The 19540-nt window shown below is 43.3% G+C and overlaps 2 protein-coding genes across 2 annotated transcripts; one reads left to right on the top strand and one right to left on the bottom strand.

The window, feature by feature from the left end:
• Nucleotides 1-8337: 8337 nt before the first annotated feature.
• Nucleotides 8338-14010, top strand: LOC141591987 (vacuolar protein sorting-associated protein 2 homolog 3-like). The gene is made up of 11 exons (XM_074412515.1): nucleotides 8338-8630; nucleotides 8829-8873; nucleotides 11025-11059; nucleotides 11175-11225; nucleotides 11381-11485; nucleotides 11581-11652; nucleotides 12047-12118; nucleotides 12198-12278; nucleotides 12754-12789; nucleotides 12879-12934; nucleotides 13608-14010. The coding sequence occupies exons 1-11, from the start codon at nucleotides 8597-8599 to the stop codon at nucleotides 13657-13659; spliced, it is 639 nt and encodes a 212-aa protein (XP_074268616.1). The 5' UTR covers nucleotides 8338-8596; the 3' UTR covers nucleotides 13660-14010.
• A 103-nt stretch (nucleotides 14011-14113) lies between these two features.
• Nucleotides 14114-19323, bottom strand: LOC141591985 (uncharacterized). Its single transcript, XM_074412514.1, has 9 exons — nucleotides 19238-19323; nucleotides 17904-18746; nucleotides 17071-17262; nucleotides 16737-16817; nucleotides 16484-16636; nucleotides 15790-16397; nucleotides 15458-15598; nucleotides 15225-15341; nucleotides 14114-15121 (listed from the first exon to the last, which is right to left on the bottom strand). The coding sequence occupies exons 2-9, from the start codon at nucleotides 18709-18711 to the stop codon at nucleotides 14405-14407; spliced, it is 2817 nt and encodes a 938-aa protein (XP_074268615.1). The 5' UTR covers nucleotides 18712-18746; nucleotides 19238-19323; the 3' UTR covers nucleotides 14114-14404.
• Between the last annotated feature and the right edge of the window lie 217 nt (nucleotides 19324-19540).

The raw sequence follows: 19540 nt of genomic DNA, 5'->3' as shown, positions 1-19540 counted from the left end.
ATACAATGTCTGCTGGCGACGCTCCACCTAGTACCTCATCCCCGGGGCGAACCGCATCCCCGAACAGGAGCCATTTGGTTGTCACCCCGGTAGGGTTCGGGGGTCCCAAGTCGCCTTCTCCTGAAATTGATGAGAAATTTTTGGAGGATTTTGATGATGACGATGATGAAAAGACCCAATCTGATGGCGAGAGGCCGCATTACTTGTGGCACGGCGAAGCCTGCTCGATTAAACCCGATCGTGTTTGGACGAACAAGTTCGCTAGTGTCTCCGGGTCTTAACTTTTTGAAGACCATTACTCCTTCGGCAGGGGGTATAGAATTGTTGTCCCTGAGGGTGATCAGGCAGTCTGTTACTCTCCCGAAGGTTGTATCGGCGTGTATATTAGACACCTGGAGTATGGGCTCCGATTTCCTCTTAATGAACACGTCGCGGCCATAATTAAGGCCATGAATGTCGCCGTGGCACAACTGCATCCGTTGGCCATCAGGACGATTATTGGCTTCGTATGGTTCTGTCTCTTTAAGAGAGAGGCCCCAACGGTGAACCTTTTCCGCCGGCTCCACCATCTTCGGCAGACTACCCTAGGCGGCACGGGGTGGTACAGCGTGCAGGGCGAGCCGGGTTATGTGACCGTCTCCAAGCTGACATCTTGCAAGGACTGGAAGGGGCGGTGGGTATATGTCGATGTGCCGGAGGACTATCCACTGCCACGGTCCTTCCAGCGCCGCGTCAATTTGCGGTGTGAGAGTCAGGGGGAGCATGACAGATATGTCTCCCGTAATAAGATTAAGATGGACGCCAAGAAGGTCTATCTTACGGACGACGAAGTGCGGGCCATGAGCATGTTGGAGGCGACGAAGGATGGCACACCGAAGGGATGGATGCCTCCGACGCAGATCGTCCTTCAAGACGAGCCGCTTTGCCACGTCGGCCTCATACCGGCCCTCAGCCAGGGTGAGTAGGGTCGGTGTGAGGCCCCTCTTTGCTTTTATGCTTCGATGTTTTAGCCCCGGTTTACTTCTTTTTCTTAACTCCTGCTTTGCTTCTTTTGCAGATCGATTTGGCCAGGATCTCTCTGTCTCCATCCTTCGCAAGTTGGGACTTGAACAGGACATGAGAGTTGTTGAGCTGCACCCTAAAGCCGCGTCGCGTGATCGCAAGCAGGCCCCTCACGAACTCATGGAGCAGGCGTTGAAGGCAATGGATATGGGGGCGACTCAGGCAGAGATTGGCGGTAACGTGCCGCGCCGAAAACCAAAAGCAATGTCTTCGGCGGCTACGACGTCAACTCCGACCCGATCTCCGATCCCCGTAGTCCAAAAGGAGAAGGTGGTCGTCAATGTTGATGAGGACGTCACCGTTCTGGAGGGTCCTCCTCCTTCAAAGAAGAGGAAAGAAACAACGCCAGCTCCTGCTGTTACCGAGGCAGGGAAAGAGAAAGGGTCAGCCGACCCTCTATCCAAGAAGGCCAAGGCTGGTACGGATCTAACCCATGGCTCGGATTTAGCAGGTTCCTTGTGCATTCCTGATGACAGGCTTTCTGATATGTCGATGAATGTTGACATGGATGCCTTGTCTGGGTTTTTTGTAGATCAGCCGTCGCCAGCTGTTGTTCTCACCGAACGGCAATTGGAGAAACAGCCTGTGCAGACGGGCGACAAAAGTGTCTCCGCCGACGCGTCATCCCAGAAGGCTTCCTCCGTTCAGATCAGGGCGGACGGCATAAGGTTGGCCAAAAGGCTGATGAAGTGGGCTGAAGCTGCCGACACTCATATGATCGAGCAAGAAAAGCTCGTGGCTCAAACTGCCCCTACGCTTGAACGGCTTAGGCTTGAGCTTGCCGCTTCTAGGAAGGAGGTCGAGAGGACGAAGAAGGACTTCCTGGCCACCATGAAGGACTTCCTCGCTGAGCGAAAGCTTAAGGAGGAAGCTGAGAAGGTGGTCCTGGCCGAGAGGGCTAAGGTTGAGTCTGCGTTGGCTGACGCCGCTAAGCTGCGGGAGGAGAAAGACAAATTTGAGGGCGGCTATAAGGCCATGGTTGAGCAGAAGGAGAGATGGAAGGCCCTGCATGGCGTCGAGGCGAAGGAGCACAAGAGCACAAAGGCTATCCTTGCTCAGAGGGAGAAGGATATTGAGATGCTAAAAACTGTCATCATCCCTGACATGTGTGCTCGGTACAGGGACCAAGCTGAGGATGCCACAAGGGATGCGATTAAGGAGCTCCTTCCTGAAGGCACTTTTCCGTGGCAGGATTTTGACAGGCTTCTGGATGAGAAGGCGGCTGCTGCGGAGGCCAAGGCCGTGGCCGAGGCGAAGGCGGCGAAGGCTGCTCAGGAAGCTGCGACCAAGGCGGCCCATGCTGCTAAGGTGAAGGAGGCTAGGGAGGAGGCTGAGAGGGCAAAGGCAGGTGAAACTGCCAAGTCGTCCCCTGGGCCGCCCACTGATGGTAATGTTGCTACTGCTGCCGGTGGCGAGCAGCAACAAGCATAGGGAGACGGGCGGTCGTCACCAGACTCACCTGGCATTTCGGACAGCTTCAGCTGTTCGGGGGCCAACTTTTGAGCCTTTCCTCCCTGCCATCCTTTTGGCGCTTCATGTCTTAATGTGGTCCTTTTTGTTGTTCCTTCTTTTTTGTTAAACTTTGGTAGGTTGTGTTTAGGCTATCCCAATGGGGACGGCCGTCAACTTTGTCTCACTTGTAAAACATTTTTAATGAAGTTTTTTTATTTGCCTTCGGCTTGGCCGAGGCTTTGATCCTCAATTTAGTTGTCTTCTTACGTTTTTAACATATTGAGCGCTTTTTTTTTTCGTTTTTACCTTCGGCTTGGCCGAGGCAGTTAGATTGCGTATCTCAATTGTACTTAAACGTTTTTTAACATGTTGGCATGTCGGTCTCTTCCTCCTTCACTCCCGGTCTTGCCGAGGCGGTCAGATTTGCGCTTCCCAACTGCTGTTGTAAACATGTTAGCATATCGGTCGTTTCCCCGTCGCTCCCGGCTTTGGCCGAGGTAATCGAGGTTACGGCTCGACTGCATTCGTATCTGTAGACATATTGATCGCTTCGTCTGCCACTCCCGGATTGGCCGAGGCGACTAGATTTGCGTCTCAACTGTACTTATACGTTCCTAAGCATGTTGGTCGCTTTCGCGAGTATCAACTGCATTGGGCATGTTGGTCGCTTTCACGAGTATCAACTGCATTTGTAGTGACTGCCCGGCTTTGGCCGCGGCGTCTACTTTGTAGTGATTGCCCGGCTTTGGCCGTGGCGTCTACTTTGGTACGACTACGGAGGGGACAAGCATCTTGATGGAAAACTTGGATCACTCTTCATAAGATATAATCATGCGCTGGGGTGCCCACGGCAGTCTCGGACACCTCCGCCGCTATACGAAGTATTTCCTAAGGTTGTCTGTGTTCCAATGGCTCATTAGAGGCACACCCTCCATGTCTGTCAGCCGGTATGTCCCCGGCCTCATTTCTTCTCGGCCGAGGAGTTCCTCATCTTCTGCTTGACCGGCCGAGCGGTGGAGAGTACGTTCAGCTTGTGAACGATCACCTCCCGGCTCACGCCTGGCATCTCGGCGGCTAAGTATGCGAAGACATCTTTGTTCTTCCTCAGTAGGTCTAGGAGATCAGCCCGAATTTTGGCTCCGGTGTCGGCACCGACGATTCTACGGTGCGCCCTGGGTCAATTTCCACTTCTTCGGTCTCGGCTCCTTCGACCATGCCGACATTAGTATTCATCGGATCGCCCTCCTGCTGTAAGGATGGGCTCTTCCCTTTCTCTGATTTCTTCGCCACTTTGAGGGATTGCATGTTGCACCCCCTGGCAGATACTTGGATATTGACCATTTCATCATTCTCGTCCTTTGAGACGAGCTTTTGTGCTTCCCCCCGGTCCGAGACGTACATCAATGTCAGGGCCCGGATGGACATCACTGCATCGGCCTCACTCAAAGTGACCCGGCCTATGAGAACATTGTAGGCAGACGAACCATCAATAACCACGAACTCAGATAAGACATTTTTAGCCGCATCCGCTTGGTCGAACATCACCGGATCCCGATTGACCCCGGGGTACCAGTAGCCGGCCCCGAGAAGTTGTATAGCGGGTTGGTGCAGGGGCTCAGGTCTCCAATCTTCAGACCGAGATTAAGAAAGCACTCCCTGAACATGATGTTCGTGTAGGCGCCTGTGTCAATCAGGCACCTTTTGACCAAGTGGTTGGCTATATCCAGGTGGACTACAAGTGGGTCGCTGTGCGGGGCGACGACTCCCTCGTAGTCCTTCTTTCCAATGGTTATATCGGGGATGGCTATTTTGGGCACAAAGTTGATGGCTTGGTACAACTCATTCAGGTGCCGTTTGTGCCCATTAGCTGACCCACCGTTCTCGTTTCCCCCTATGACAACCTGGATTACTCCCATCCGTTGAAAAACGGATTTTCTATTCGCCCCGTCGGCGCTTGTTTCTGGGCCTCCAGCTACATACTTGCTGAGGCTCCCCTTTCGGATTAGCTCTTTGATGGCGTTTCTTAGATGCCGGCAGTTGTCAGTTTTATGACCGGTGTGGCAGTGGTACTCGCAGTACTGGCTCGTGTCACCGTCGCCCCTCGCCTTTGGGGGCCTTGCCCACTTCTGTCCATCATTCTTGCTTAGGGTAAAGACCTCGGCTATAGAGGCGACCAGGGGGGTGAGACTACTGTACCGCTTCTGGTAGTATGGTCCCGAACTCCCCCCGGCGCCCGCCGAGTTCTGTTTCCTATTAAATCTCTCAGGCCGTGACCTATTCCCGTCACGGCGACCTTCATCGATGTTCTCCCGGCGGCTCTTCCTCTCTGGGTGCCCAGCTTCACTGTGGCCTACCCAGGTTTTGTGATAGTCTTCCACCTTTACGGCTCGGTCGGCCATTTTTCTGGCGGAGTCTAAGTTGAGGTCTTCGCACTTGATCAGCTCGTTTTTGAATTCGCCTTTCGGGAGGCCTTTCATCAGCGCGAAGGCCGCCAGGCCAGTTCGGTGTTCAGCTCACGGATCTGCTGAACCTTAGCGTCGAATCTTTTGACGTAGCTTTGGAGGGACTCGTCCTCCCCCTGTCGGATAGTTAAGAGATCTGATGTTTCCACGGCCCTTCTCTTGTTGCAAGCATACTGGGCTATGAAATTGTCTCTCAGGTCGGCATAACAGTATACCGAGCCATTAGGTAGCCCCTTGTACCAACTTTGAGCCATCCCATGCAGGGTCGTTGGGAAGACTCGGCACCACACCTCATCGGGCTGCTCCCATACCGACATGTACGACTCGAAAGCCTCGGTATGGTCGGTCGGGTCGCTATCCCCTTTGTATGATAAGGGCGGCAGCTTCAGCTTAGTCGGCACAGGGACCTCTAGGACATAGGGACTGAGCGGCTGTCTGACCACGTGTCGAATGACACGCGGAGATCGGCTCCTCGCACCCTTAGTCCGGCTTACCTCCCTCTGGCGGGAAGGGCTTCTTGTCCGACTTTGGTGAGTCGGACTACTTTCATTCCTTCGGGGCTGGCCTCGTTGTTGCCGCGGCGACGCTGTCCTCCCGCGAGTGGGGGAAGGACTCAGGTCTGCCACTGGCACCACGGGCTCTGCCGGCGTCCTAGCATGCCCAACTCCTTGCATCGCTCCGGACAAGTTTTTTGGGTTCTCTCTATGGGCCCTGGTCACCTGTGGATGCGCTGCCTTCCCCGTCGTCATGACAGGGGTTACCGGCGTACTACCCATCAGGTCCAGGAATAGCTTCAACTTGGCTGCATCGACCACATGTCCCATGACAGTGACTTGGTCGGTAGGCAGCGGTGTTTCTGGTTCTTTCGGCATCCCATACGCCGGTTCAATGACTCGGCCGATGGGGGACTGCCCGATCTCAGAATTAGGGAACGTGTCATCCTGGAAGAATGTAGTTCCTTCACTCACAGTTTCTAGTTGCTTTGACATCTTCTTAGCTCGCTGAATGGTGTTTTTTGTGTTTTTGTTTTGGTGATGGAGGTGACTAGCTTTTAGTACGTGTCCCCACAGACGGCGCCAATTGTTCCGGGTGTAATTCCGAAGCAGGATTGTGACCACTTGAGCTTGTAGAATGATGTCGTTGCTCGTCTCTTCCTTTTACTCTCTCCTGTAAAAATGAACAAACTGAGGGCTCGGCTTGGGGCCGAACGTACTCACTCCGACGCTCAAGTCAGTAAACTTAGAGAGATAAGTTGTGTGTTAACTTGGCAAAGTATATTGTAGAGAGATAAGGGAGTTTATACCAGATTATTGGATTTCTAGTTAAGTTTCTCAATGAGAGATGTGGAGTATTTATAGACTTTCACCTTTTGTCACATAGTGGCCAAGTGGCCAAGTGGCGTAGCAGGTGGAAAGACTGTCTTACCCTCGGCCGAGGGACCCATGACAGGCCGGCAGGTCTGGTTGACTCCATGCCGAGGGGACTGGATGTGAGTACACGGATATGTCTCTCGGCCGGCTAGTTGCCGAGCCGAGACCCAAGTGACAGGCCGGCAGGCTTCGTCGGCTAGGATGTTTTTTCTTTGACTTGTTGTCTTTTAGCTTTGACCTTAGTCAATATGTTGACTCGGTCAGCGGGTGCAGAATATGCCCCATCAGCTTCCTTTATTAATATAGATAGATATAGATTTTCATTTATACCCCTCAAATATAACTAGTCTCATTTGTACCCTTACTTTTAAGGAAAGTTCACATTCCAACATCATAATACTAAGCACCAACAACTAAAACGTTAAATGAACTCTCTCGCTTGTCATTATGAAGCGGGGAAGAAGTGTTAAGTACCCTTACGTATGATGTTAAGGAATATGTGAGAATGACTAGGAAGTTGGAGGGTACAAGTGGGCTTTTATGAAAAGTAGGGGTACAAGTAAGATTAGCTCATATGAGAGGGGTACAAGTAGCTTTTTTTATATTAGAAAAGTTTTTTTATTGATAAATTTGATCATAAACCTCCATTATGATCTATTTACCGATTATTTTTCATTTTCTTGGTCTTTTGAGTCAAAATAAAAAATAAATAAATGACGGTGACAGAATGAGCAATAGCAATAGTGGTTCTTAGTCTTGGGGTGATCACTAAGAACCCAAAATAAAAAGTTCTTCTATTGCAAGTAGAAGGTTGTTCTTAATTTTAAAAATTAAGTTCCAAAATAAGAACTTTGTTGTATATACATGGGAATTTGAGAACCAATAAGCATACTTTGAAAAATGTGGAAGACCAATTACTTATTTTTTATTTCACTAATTGTTCTATAAGACTGATCTTACCTTAAGACCAGCCCAATAAACATTAGGCCCAAACTCCCCTCGTCTCTCTCACGCTTTCCAGTTTTTTCACTCCCCTTGTCCCCTCCTAGTCTCTTACTACCTCCCGCAGTCCCGCCATGGTCGATTACAATTCACAAGCCAACACCACCGCTATAGGTCACCGGATTGATTTATTCAATTATCATCGGTAACGATCAGGTTCTCCCATAGATGTCGATTCTACCCCGATGAGAGCACCTCCACATATGTATTCACCAAAAAACTGTGGGTTTATAATTGTATCTGCTATGTTGTCAAATTAAAACTACTTGTCATCAAACATAAACTTCATACTTATAAAACATGAAACAAGGAGTCTTAAAAATTGAAGTTAACTAATTAAAACTACCCTTTATCAAACTAAAATCCTACCTTACAAGAATAGTGCAGATGTATGAGCTTACAAGTTACAACTTAGTGCAAATTTCAAAATAAAATTGTAAGGTATGAAGTGAAAACTCTTAGTTACTAAACTAAATTCATGAGCCACATAAGTATACCCCAAATTTGGGTAAAATCAAAATCCATATGTTTGAACTTATTGATCAGAGTTATCAACATAAAACCTTGACTATTCAAGATGTGACGGATTGCATCTCGGAGTCTTGAGATATGAAGGTTCCGAGATCGGATTTTCAACGGAGTGATGGACTATTGGACTCGACCGGCTTGTTGGTGGTTGACATTCTTATTTTTGCCTAAATGATTGGTGGAAGGAGAGGCATAGTGTCGTGATTGAAAAGATGGTGGAATAAGTGGTAGCAGAGATGGTGTGGGTATGGACCATAGTGGCGGCAATGGAAGTGGTTTAAGGAGCTTTGGTTTTGTTTCTGCAAATTTGGAAAGAGATGAAGGCTTTTGATTATATTTTTGATTTTTATTGGGCTACTTGTGCTTTATTAAAGTCCCGTCATACCATGTGGACGGTCACATATGAGAGGATTCTTTTTTTTATTTTTTATTTAAGAACTTTATAAAAATGGTCATCTATTGTGGACAAAAGTTCTTAAACATTGGAACTAATAAGATATAATATGGCATAAGAAGAACTTAATGTAGAGTTCTTCTATTGTTATTACTCTTAGAAGATCAGGGGAAGGACACATAAAGTAAACTACCCAGAAAAACTCAACAAAAAGTCCTCAACTTTCATCACCTCACCTCATTCTGTTTCAATTAAACACCACCATCGTAATACTCAGTTCGTCAATCTCCCAAATAAACCCTGCAAATCAAACAAACATTACCACCATGAACATCTTCAAGAAAACCCCAACTGCCAAAGGTTCATTATTTCTTGCTACCCTTAATTTTACTTTGTTTTATTATAGCTTATTGCAGCTTAAATTTCATAAAGTTTTGGTCTTTTAATCATATTTATGCAATTGGGAAGTAGTTTCAACTTTGAATTCTGTTGATTTTGGTGGGGTATTTCTGATTTTGTACTGATTTGTATGTAATTGATGTTATTTTGTAATATCAGAGGCTCTTCGGGAGAGTAAGAGAGAAATGACCAATGCTACAAGAGGTATGCTTTCAAAAAATTCAGCTTTTTATCATCTTGCATTTTCTTTTGTTGGATAATGTTGATGTAATCAACAAAGTTTTATGATAAGATGGTGTTTTACAAATTTGTATTTGTATTAATAGTTTATTGATAAATTTTGTATGGTACATTTCGGGGCGACGAAATAGCCACACTGAGTCCTTAGGAAAGAGGCAAAACCTTAAGGGTGTGTTTGGATTGAGAGAATTAGAGGGAAAGGGAGGGGAGGGAAAGGGAGGGGTTTAATTTCCTTTGTTTGGTTACAATATATGGAAGGAGGGAAATGGAAGGGGAGGGGAATGAGAGGATTTAATTTCCCTCCTTTAGACCAAACTAAAATCTTTCCATCATTGGCAAGATTTGGAAGGAAAACTTTTTTTGACTCTCATTTCATCATCATCCTCCATCCACTCTACCATCTCCTTCTTCCTCCCCTTCCATCACCCTCTCATCATTTTTGTTATCCAAACAACCATAATTTATTTTCCCTCCCCTCCCCTCCCCTCCCCTACCTTTCCTTCCCCTCACTCCCCCTCCCCTCCCTTTCCTTCCTAAAATGGTATCCAAACACACCCTAAGGTTAGATCTTAGCTAGTCATGCTCTCGACTTGCGGGGATGCCAATATACCATGAGACTTAGGTGGGATGGTCCTAGCTCCTAAGGGTGTGTTTGGATAGCAAAAGTGGAGGGAAAGGGAGGGGAGAGGAAAAGAGGGAAGGGAAAGGGAGAGAAGGGAAGGGGAGGGAGAATGGGGTGTGGGTGTTTGGATATAATTTCCCTCCAAATCTTGCCTATTGTGGAGAGATTTTGATAAGGTTTGGTGGAGGGAAATTTGATCCCTCTAAATCTCTCCCCCTCCATTTCCCTCCATCCTCATTTGCTATCCAAATGAGGGATTTTAAACCCCTTATTCTCCCTCCCTTTCTTTTCCTTCCAAATCACTCAATCCAAACACACTCTAAAAGATTTTTGGTAAGAATGGTAACTATGGTAAGTATAGAGTACAGGTGATATATAAAGAGGAATTTCGATTTGGAACTAGGGTTGTGTAACTTGTGTTTGCATAGGGAGATTTTGAGGGGAAAGAAGGGGAGGGATTAAAAGGAAGGTAATATCCTTTGGTTAGCAAAATGAATATGGAGGGATTTGGAGCGGAGGGAAAATCAATCCCTCAATTTCCTCCTACAAGGCCAATTAAAATACCTCTAACAAAGGAGATATTTGGAGGGAAACTCCTTCCCTCTCCCCTCCTCATTCTCTCTCTCCTCTCTTACCTTACCCTACCATTTTTTATCTTTGTTTGGGTAGTGAAAGAGGGGGGAAGGGGGGAAGGGAAAGGGAAAGGAAATATGGAGAGTTTTCCCTCCCCTCCAAATCTCTCCACATCAATTTTGCTAGCCAAAATGGAAATTACCTCCCCCTGTCCGTCCTCCCCTTCGTGTTCATCCTAATACCCCTTATCCAAACGCGCGCTAAGGGTGCGCTTTTGTTTTTGTAGTGCTTTGGCCAGTGGTTTATGGCTTTTGATGTGGTAAGGGAAAGGGATTACTCCCTAATTTCCCTATTTGTATTGGTGAGGGAATGTGGTGGTGGCCTGGTGGGTGTTGGGGAGAAAATTTGTGGCCTGTGGGTGTTGGTGGTTGGGTTAGTGAGGTAAGGGAACGGCAAATATGAAGAAAGGGAATCATTAATGTTATTTCATACCATATCCTGCAGCCAAAGAGCACCAAATGTTCTAGCTAAAGATCCTCAATTTTTTTAGGGTCATTACTACAATATTTGTCTCTTATGAGACAATATCACGTGCTAGATATTCCTCATTTAGTTATAAGGTTAATGGGTTGGTCTCACACGTGAGACTATCATGTATAACTATTTGTGCTATTAGGGAATGCCAATAATGTTAGTTTGCGTTCATATGAATCGCCTTACCCCGGTAGAGTTGGACCTTCTTTTGTGCCATTGGGTACTTTGCTGATGTCGCAATTATGTTCTTCTAAAGTTGGGTTTAAATACTGAAAAAGATTTTGTAGTTAATTTGAATCCACTTGTTTAGAGCTCGTATAAGTTCTGGAGATTGAAAAAAAGGACGGACTGAAAGAATTATAACTTAATTGTTTATTTTGTTTCAGGTATTGAGAAAGAAATTTCATCACTGCAAGTAGAAGTATGTTGAGCAAATAAGCATTTCCTTCATTCCTTCATTCCTTGTTGGAAGTTGTTTGTTTTCATCAAGGTTCTTGAATACACTTATATTTGACTGTAATATGCTGTGCTGACAGGAAAAGAGGTTGGTTGCTGAAATAAAAAAGACTGCAAAAACAGGCAATGAGGTAGCATTCCGCTCCCCTAAAGCCGAGGATAACTGACAGTTTTTACGTGACCAAGTGTTGGTCGTGTTCGTTGTACATGCTAAAGGTTTTGTGAATCATTTTAGGCATTTATGTGGTCAGTGTACTCAAGTATCACTTTCTTAATAACATTGCAGGCAGCAACTAAGATTCTTGCCCGTCAACTAATAAGACTTAGAAAACAAATTACTAATTTGCAAGGCAGCCGAGCTCAAATGAGAGGTATATCGACCCATACACAGGTGCACCTTGGAACTCTCATTTTTTTAGATCCAATTGGCTATAGGTTCCTGTTTTTCTAGGATTTCTATGTTTAAATCTCATTGTCTTTCGCCAGGCTATCCATGCTCAATCTTCTGTTGCCTCTGGATTGAAGGGTGCCACAACAGCAATGGCTACAATGAATAAGGTTTGTCGTAAGATTTGCGTTTGGTGGATTCATCGCTTTTTCTGTCAGATATTTCTATATTGACTAGTTATCGTGTTTACTTTTTTCCCTTTCCCCTATTTTATTACTCTACCTGGAATTAAGTATTAAATGATGATTCATGTTAGCGAATTCCAAACAATTTGGGATTAAGGGTTGTTGCTGTTGTATCTGTCAAACTTTCTAGATTCTCCTTCCATTTCAGTATTTAGCCACATTTGTGACTTCGATAAAAAGAACAGATGAGGATAGTTGGCTGAAATAGAGGGTTTATATTAATGCTGCTTAAGCCCTTGACTCGGTGAATGCTATTCTTTGCCAAAATTTGGTTTCTGAATTTGCTTCGCCTTTTTTGCCTTTCATCTTATTTTGGCAGACAATGGCACCGGCAAAGCAAATGGAAATATTGAAAAAGTTTCAGAGAGAGTCTGCACAAATGGACATGGCAGTAAGTTTTTCCGATTTTACCAATAATAAGTTCTTAGCTTCTTGATATCTAAGTCGAGACAATTTTCTTCACCTTTCAGACTGAAATGATGTCTGATGCGATTGATGATGCTTTGGACAATGATGAGGCCGAAGAGGAAACAGACGATTTGACGAATCAGGTCTACTACTTTTTCTAACCACCGAGTACTTGCTTCCTTTTTTTTTAGTGCTGTTTCATCATTCATACTACGAAGAAAGGCAATCATGGTGGCATTTTTAAAAGTATATGACGCTTTCTATTGTACTTGAAGTTTGTGGTATGGTCTCACTAATAGTTGATGCAAGCGCTGGCTTGCCCTAAAATACAACTTTTCAGTTTCTCACTAATACCTATAATAACTTGTAAACCTCTGAACAAATTAGACTGAACATGCGTAGAGTTTTTTGAGCCAGTGAACCACAAAAGCGAGTGTGTGTACAAGGTCACATCAGCTCTAGAGAAGAACTTAAATTATTTAAACAAGGGTTTTCTTCAGTGAAAATTTTATAATACCCTGTGATATCCATGTGAAAGTAATCGAATTTCATTACTTAAGTGCTACTGTGTCTCAGTCTTTTAGCTTTTGTTCTGATAGTTTTTGTATCGTTACTCAGGTGCTTGATGAAATTGGAGTTGATGTCGCTTCACAGGTTAGTACAAGGAGAATGTTTTCTATACACTCTCATTCTTACTATGTTGAGACAAGCTTAAAATTGTTGTTCTTGGATAATTCTTGCAGTTGTCTACCGCTCCAAAGGGAAAAATTGCTGGAAAGAAAACCGAGGAAGCGAGCACGTAAGTGATCATCACTTTCTCCTGTCATCTTTTATAGTTTTCATTATCATATTGTAATCCTTTATGTTGACGTGTGTTAGTGTGTATAGTTTCTATTGTCTCAGTCAACATAATTTTACGCGTTGCTAGCTTCACACTTCAATCCTTTTTTTTAATATTTTTTTCATTACTGGACTCCTGCCTAAGCGGGCTCGAATGATGATTCATGTTCGCTGAACCCAAATTATTTTCTAAGCAGTTGTTAAGCCTGTTCTCAATCGTTTGCGCCATAGTTCAACAAATACTGCTAGTGTGAGTGCTTAAAATTTAGAACCTTGATAACTTGGTCACTAGGTGGTTTGTGGCGCCCAGTCCTCGGTAACGCGACATAAAGACTCCTTCCTTTCCTTATTTATTATTAAATTAATTTTATATATTTATATTTCATTTTACAAAAAAACCTAAATTAAAGCTAAATGATAAATGAAAAGAAATCTCCTGAAGTAGGCTTAGCGGTTTTAGAACCATCAATGATTCATGATTATAAGTCGTTTTCTCTTGCAAAACTGTCAAAAAGTTATTTCTCACTTATGAGACCGTCTCATACAAGACTCATTCGTGCATGATTGCATCACATATGTCCTTGACAGTGGTACTCATTAAGTGGTGACTTTTTTTTTTTTCTCTTTACCAGATCGGGCATTGATGACCTTGAAGAGAGATTAGCAGCACTTCGGGGTACATAAGGCTTTTAGAGAGCCGATGTTGGTGATCATTACTCATTAGGCGAAGCTCTTTGGTAGTGCCAAATGCCTTCCCTGGTTTGTCGTGGATGTGCAGCATGGTGATTGAGAAGTGGTATTTGAGCTTAATTGTGTTCGTGTTAATTCACCGAATTTGTTGTAAATTTCATATAAATCATTGAGACATCGAGTCTTGCTGATCTTTAACCAGCTTTCTGATCTAGTCATATTTGATATACCAATGTAATCAGTGAACCATTCTCGTCTTGTGTACAGTAAACATGAAACCTTCTTTGCTTTATTAGCGGAATGGAATGGCTTCACTCGGTGAAGTTTATGTGTCCGAATGCAAAATCGATTAGAGAAATTCTAAAATCGTCATCAACGATGCAAAAAAGTTCACTAGATAATTGCGACTGAAAAAAAAAAACTTTTATTAACTTATGATCATGTAAACTGGCTAAAAACACAAACGTTTATTAACATTATTGAAAAATGCTTACAAAAATTTGCTTAAACAGAACTTTTCCAATCACTAGTATATTACTTCACCTTTGTTCTGAACTACTGTAGCAAACAGACGCTGATGAACAAATGTTACTGAGACAGTAAAAACCTAAAAGACTGCACCCTTACATCAGATTAGCTGAATTACCCAGCTCTTATTTACCTAAACCAAAATTTTTACTTTGCAAAATCTTAACTAACCTAACTGAACAGGTAATTAAGTAATTCTATCCCATACTGACTAGAAATGCTGAACCTGAAACTTCCACACCCCATTAACAGCATCATAGGACACAAACTCAGCTCCTTGGTCTTCAGCCACTTTCTTCAGCTTCTCTAAAAACTTATCAACCATCTTCCCACTCTTATATTCTTTTCCTGTCTTGTCACTGCATTTTACGTTCAGGAGAGTAACCTCGGCCTGCTTGTTAAGGCCTTCTCCAATCTCAGGCTTCTCATGCTCGTCCTCGTAGACGATGACCTCCCGCTTATTGAAGGATACAAGAGCATCAAGGTCCAGCCCACGTACATCTGTCTCCCCTTTGAACTTAACCTCTCCATACCCATGTCGGCCCACCACAAAATCCTGTACATGACTGCAAAAACCTGGGTCGTTGCTTTCAGCTGATAGTAGTTCCTGGATTGATGGCTGTGTGTAATAATCAGTTCGTTGGAGCTTTGGCACTGATGCTGATGGATTGGCCTGTTGAAGTTTCTGGTTAACTAATTTTTGACACTCCAACTTGCAGGGCGTGGAACTGCTAGCTTCGTCTGTCTTAGATTTGAGTCTAAGATCATGTAGCGAAGTAGATGCATCAGTGACGTCGGCTTTGGCACAGCTGACACCGGACTGCTTAGGGGTAGCCTCAAACACCGACCTGGGATTCTCCCTTGGAATAATAAAAGTAGACTCCTTTTGAGTGCCTGGTGTTTCATCAATGTGATCAAAGAACGGGACCTGAAATGGTAACAGACAAATAATTTAAGATTGTTAACTAAGAGCAACTAAAGGTGATGGAAATTTGGAAATAATAAACTCTGGATATTATATAATTCCTCACCTTCGGCCCATCACGTTTGGGATTGTATTTCCTGGCACGCACTGTCAATGGTCGTTGAGGGATATGTCTTGAGGTAACGAGAGATGAAATTCTGGTTGTTGCTGGTTTATCAATCACCTGTTTTGCATGATGAACAAAGCTCATAAGAGATATTCGCATACTAGGTATTGTCCAAGACCTGGATACAGGCATACTATGTGCAAACAAATCGGGACTAGTAAAAAGTTACTTACAGGCATGCCAGATATTCCATTTTGAATCAGTGGAGAGCAGATGCGATGGTCTATCAAAGAGTGAGAGGATGCAGATTGAGGCCCGAAAGGATCTTTAACAGCTATAATGCAGTCAACCGCCTTGTCAGTCGATGGTGCTGGCTGAAGAGGAAGAACAAGGGGGAAGTCAGACAGAAATTAAACTTAAGAAGAGAATATTGTGGAGTATAAACGAGAAACAAAAATGAATTATGAAAAATAAAGAAACAAAGAAGAACACTTGTTGTGAATTCAGAAATGATGACTAGTGAGCAACAAGTGGAGGTTTTACGAGTTGAAGTAATTCCACTTACATTTATTTGGCTCTTTCCAGTTTCAGTGAGTGTTGATGGCTGAGTTAACGCCCATGGATTTGAAGTTGAGGGTTGGATGAGTGATGGTGCTGTAAAATTGAATGATGGGTTTGGAGTAGGAAAGGAAGTATTGGGAACAGAATTTCCACTGTCGGTGGGTTTAGTGAAGCTAGAAGTTGACGTTGAGGGCGGAATTAGATTAAGAGGGTTAGCCGGGATGGAGTTGAGTGTTGATAGCTGAGTGAACGGCCATGGATTTGAATTTGATAATGGGGTTAGACTAGTAAAGGAAGTATTCAGAACAGAAGATGGGGGTTGATTGAACACCGATGTTATGTTGGTAGATGGAGTTGAGTTTGATGATGGATCTTGTTTGGGAAAGGAAGGGGTTTGAAAAGGCGATAAAGGGAGAGTGAATACTGGTGTTGTGGTGCTAGATGGGGCAGAATTTGACAGTGAAGCTGCAGTAGTAGGATTAGATGGAGTGAAATTCAATGACGGAATTGGACTTGGGGAGAAAGGGTTCAAAGCAGTAGGAGTTATGTTTGATATCGGAAACTGAGAAACCGGACAGGGAAATGACCCTGTCGAAACAGTAGTAGGAGTGCCTGTGATTGAAGAAGAAGAAAGGAATAATCAGCATCTGAATTAAACGAAATATAGAGTAAAAGAAATCTGAATCAAGGATACATACCTCCTGATTTAAGCTCATAATCCTCCCATCTCAATTCTTCATGACATTTACTTTGATAAACGGGCATACTAGAGATTGAAAGGAATTGTTCTTTGCTATCCTCTGGATTCTTGGTGGCTGCATACGGTTTGATCTTACTTCCTTTATTCAGACCTGTAGAAGCTTGTGTAAAACAATTTGCAGGCAAAAAAATAACACTACAAATCTCAAGTAGTGCCTACTGCCAACAGACTAAGATATGATGTATACTCACCAAATGAAAATTGCGGATTACTGCAAGGTTTCGTAGAACCAAGACTAAATGATCCAGCATTTGAAACAGATATGTTTGTACCTACAAGAAATTAGAAAACACAATTAAATTTCCATAATAGTTCTATGTTGAATCTGAAATATCAATCAATACCGCGTTTTTATACCAGGCATGTAGCGTAAAAGTTGTGGTATTAGGCTATGTATTTCCTAGGCTGTGCAGGTAAATGTAGCCGTAAATGAAAGCAGAAATACGTTCAGCACATGAAAACAGTACAAAAAAACCTAATCTACTAATTATAGCAAAACAGTCAATCGAAACTCAATAGACTTACCAGCAGATGTTGATGTCATAAGCCCTTTAGTACCAAAGAGAGAATTTGAAGACGGCCCAAACTTTAATCCTGACGACTGTGAAAAAGACGAAGGTGCACTTCCACCAGGCCCCCAACCAAAGGCATTGTTACGCATATGGTTGGTGAATGCTGCAGGTGTACCAGAAGTTTCTGCGGGGGCAGCTGGAACTCCTATGATAATAAAATTTAAAAGAACAATATTGATATTATGATGAGTCAATATATATTAGCAATCATGATGTGTTTGTACCTAACACGCGTATAAAGTTATAAACAATGTGAAAGCCACATTGAGATTTTTAACAATGCCGAATAGGCAAATACAGGTATACATGCTAAATTACTAATACAGTAGTACAGGAAAGTAGGAAAAGAGGAGTAACCGACCCCATTTTGAGCCGTGGTGCAGTCTTGATGCAAAACATGAAAATTAACAGATTCAGAGAGCTCGAATGATTAGTAAGAAGCTACGGAAGTGAGAAGAATTGCAAGCATGGAAATCTATCTATCTATCTATACATTCATGATTGCCGAGCTCTCTATTGCAATAACACTGTTAATCACAATTAACATACGGCTGAATGGGCAAAAGATACAGAAAGATACATGTCGTATAATCAAATGGAGCGGACAGCAGGAATTGAACCTGCATCTTCTCTGTGTAAAGAGAAGATTTACCTTTTGGTTGTATCCGCATTATTAGGTACTAAATGGCATTTCTAGTTCAAATAAAAGCTACACAGAAACCACAGGCATCTCAACACGGCCCCATTCCCAACAGACCCTGTAAAAGAACCAAAAAGAGATCATACCGAAGGTCAAAGGAGATGTTAGAACTGATGGCTGTGCTCCAAATTGTCCAGTTGAAGTTCCATCAAAAGTGATTCCCCGAAATGGAAAACTTGGGGAAGTTGTGTTGCTAAATGTGTTACCGGCAAAAGGATTACAAGTTGAGTTGTTTGTATTCCCATAGATTGGCATAGGCGAATTCTCAGGTGGTTTAACAGCAAAAGGATTAGGAGGTGGGTTGCTTGGATTCCTAAAGGTCGAATTGCCATTTGTGTTTAATGCGAAAGGATTGGGAGTAGGGTTGCTTGGGTTTCCAAGGGTCGACATTGATGTGTTGCCATTTGCATTAACACCAAAAGGATTAGGAGCTGGGTTGCTTGGATTCCCAAAGACTGACACTGAAGCATTGCCAGTCGTATTAACAGCAAATGGATTATGAGTCGCATTAGTCATATTTCCAAAGGTTGACAATGATGCATTGCCATTTGTATTATTGGCAAAAGGATTAGAACTCGAGTTGTTTGGAATCCCAGAAACCGACATTGATGCATTGCTAGACGTATTAACAGCAAATGGATTATGAGTCGAATTGGTCATATTTCCAAAAACTGTCGTTGATGCATTGCTAGTCGTATTTAAAGCAAAAGGATTGGGAGCCGAGTTATTTGGATTCCCAAGGCCCGACATTGATGCATTGCCAGTCGTATTAACAGCAAAAGGATTGGGAGCCGAGTTATTTGGATTCCCAAAGCCCGACATTGATGCATTGCCAGTAGTATTAACAGCAAATGGATTATGAGTCGAGTTGGTCTTATCCCCGGAATTCCACATCGTCACTGAAAATCCAGAAGCAGATCGTCCAAACACTGTCACACAGAAACAAACAACATCAGTACATGTGTCAGAATACCTAAACAATTTGAAGTTTCAAGTTAAACTTTTGATTTATTTATTTCCCTGGTAATTCAGCCCCTCAGAATTTTCGCCCGGTAACAATAAAATCTTGGTTACGCCATTGATCACGGTAAAATCCTTAACTTATACTCTAAAGAACGTTAGATAACAGTTTTCTACTTCAATCGTTGCAACTAAATAAACCCTAATAAAATATCAGAAGAATAGACGGTCATATTATTGATTAAATACTAATATCAATCAATCAATCAATCAATCAATCAATCAATATAAATAAATAAATGCGTGGTTTTATATAATAAAATCGTTTCACCTAATAAATCCGTCTCACACAATAATTATTGATAAATTATAACCTCGCAGAACATACATAATTTGACCTGACAAATTAAAAAGAATTAAAATATGAAAAGTGAAATAAAGATTAACAAAACACAATTACCTTGAGAAATCAATCAATCAATATTATGAATAAGATTGATAGGTTTGGTATAGGGAAAGAGATGATCGAAAAGTAGGTGTGAATTGACATGGAAAAGACAGGATGAATGAGTATATATAGAGGGGAGATTGTAGCGTTGAACTGAAGCTGTGCATGTATTTTTTAAGGTTTCTTGAAATCATCTTCTGCGTCTTCACAACGCTCTACTCTCAGCAACTGCCTAAATTAGACTATAATACAATTTCCCGCGTTTTGTCCCTGCTTTCTCCTTTTTAATGCGTCAAATTGACGATGCTGGGCCGT

Source organism: Silene latifolia, chromosome 7 (genome assembly GCF_048544455.1).
Source record: "Silene latifolia isolate original U9 population chromosome 7, ASM4854445v1, whole genome shotgun sequence".
Lineage (NCBI taxonomy): Eukaryota > Viridiplantae > Streptophyta > Magnoliopsida > Caryophyllales > Caryophyllaceae > Silene > Silene latifolia.
This window is presented reverse-complemented; position numbering and strand designations above follow the sequence as displayed.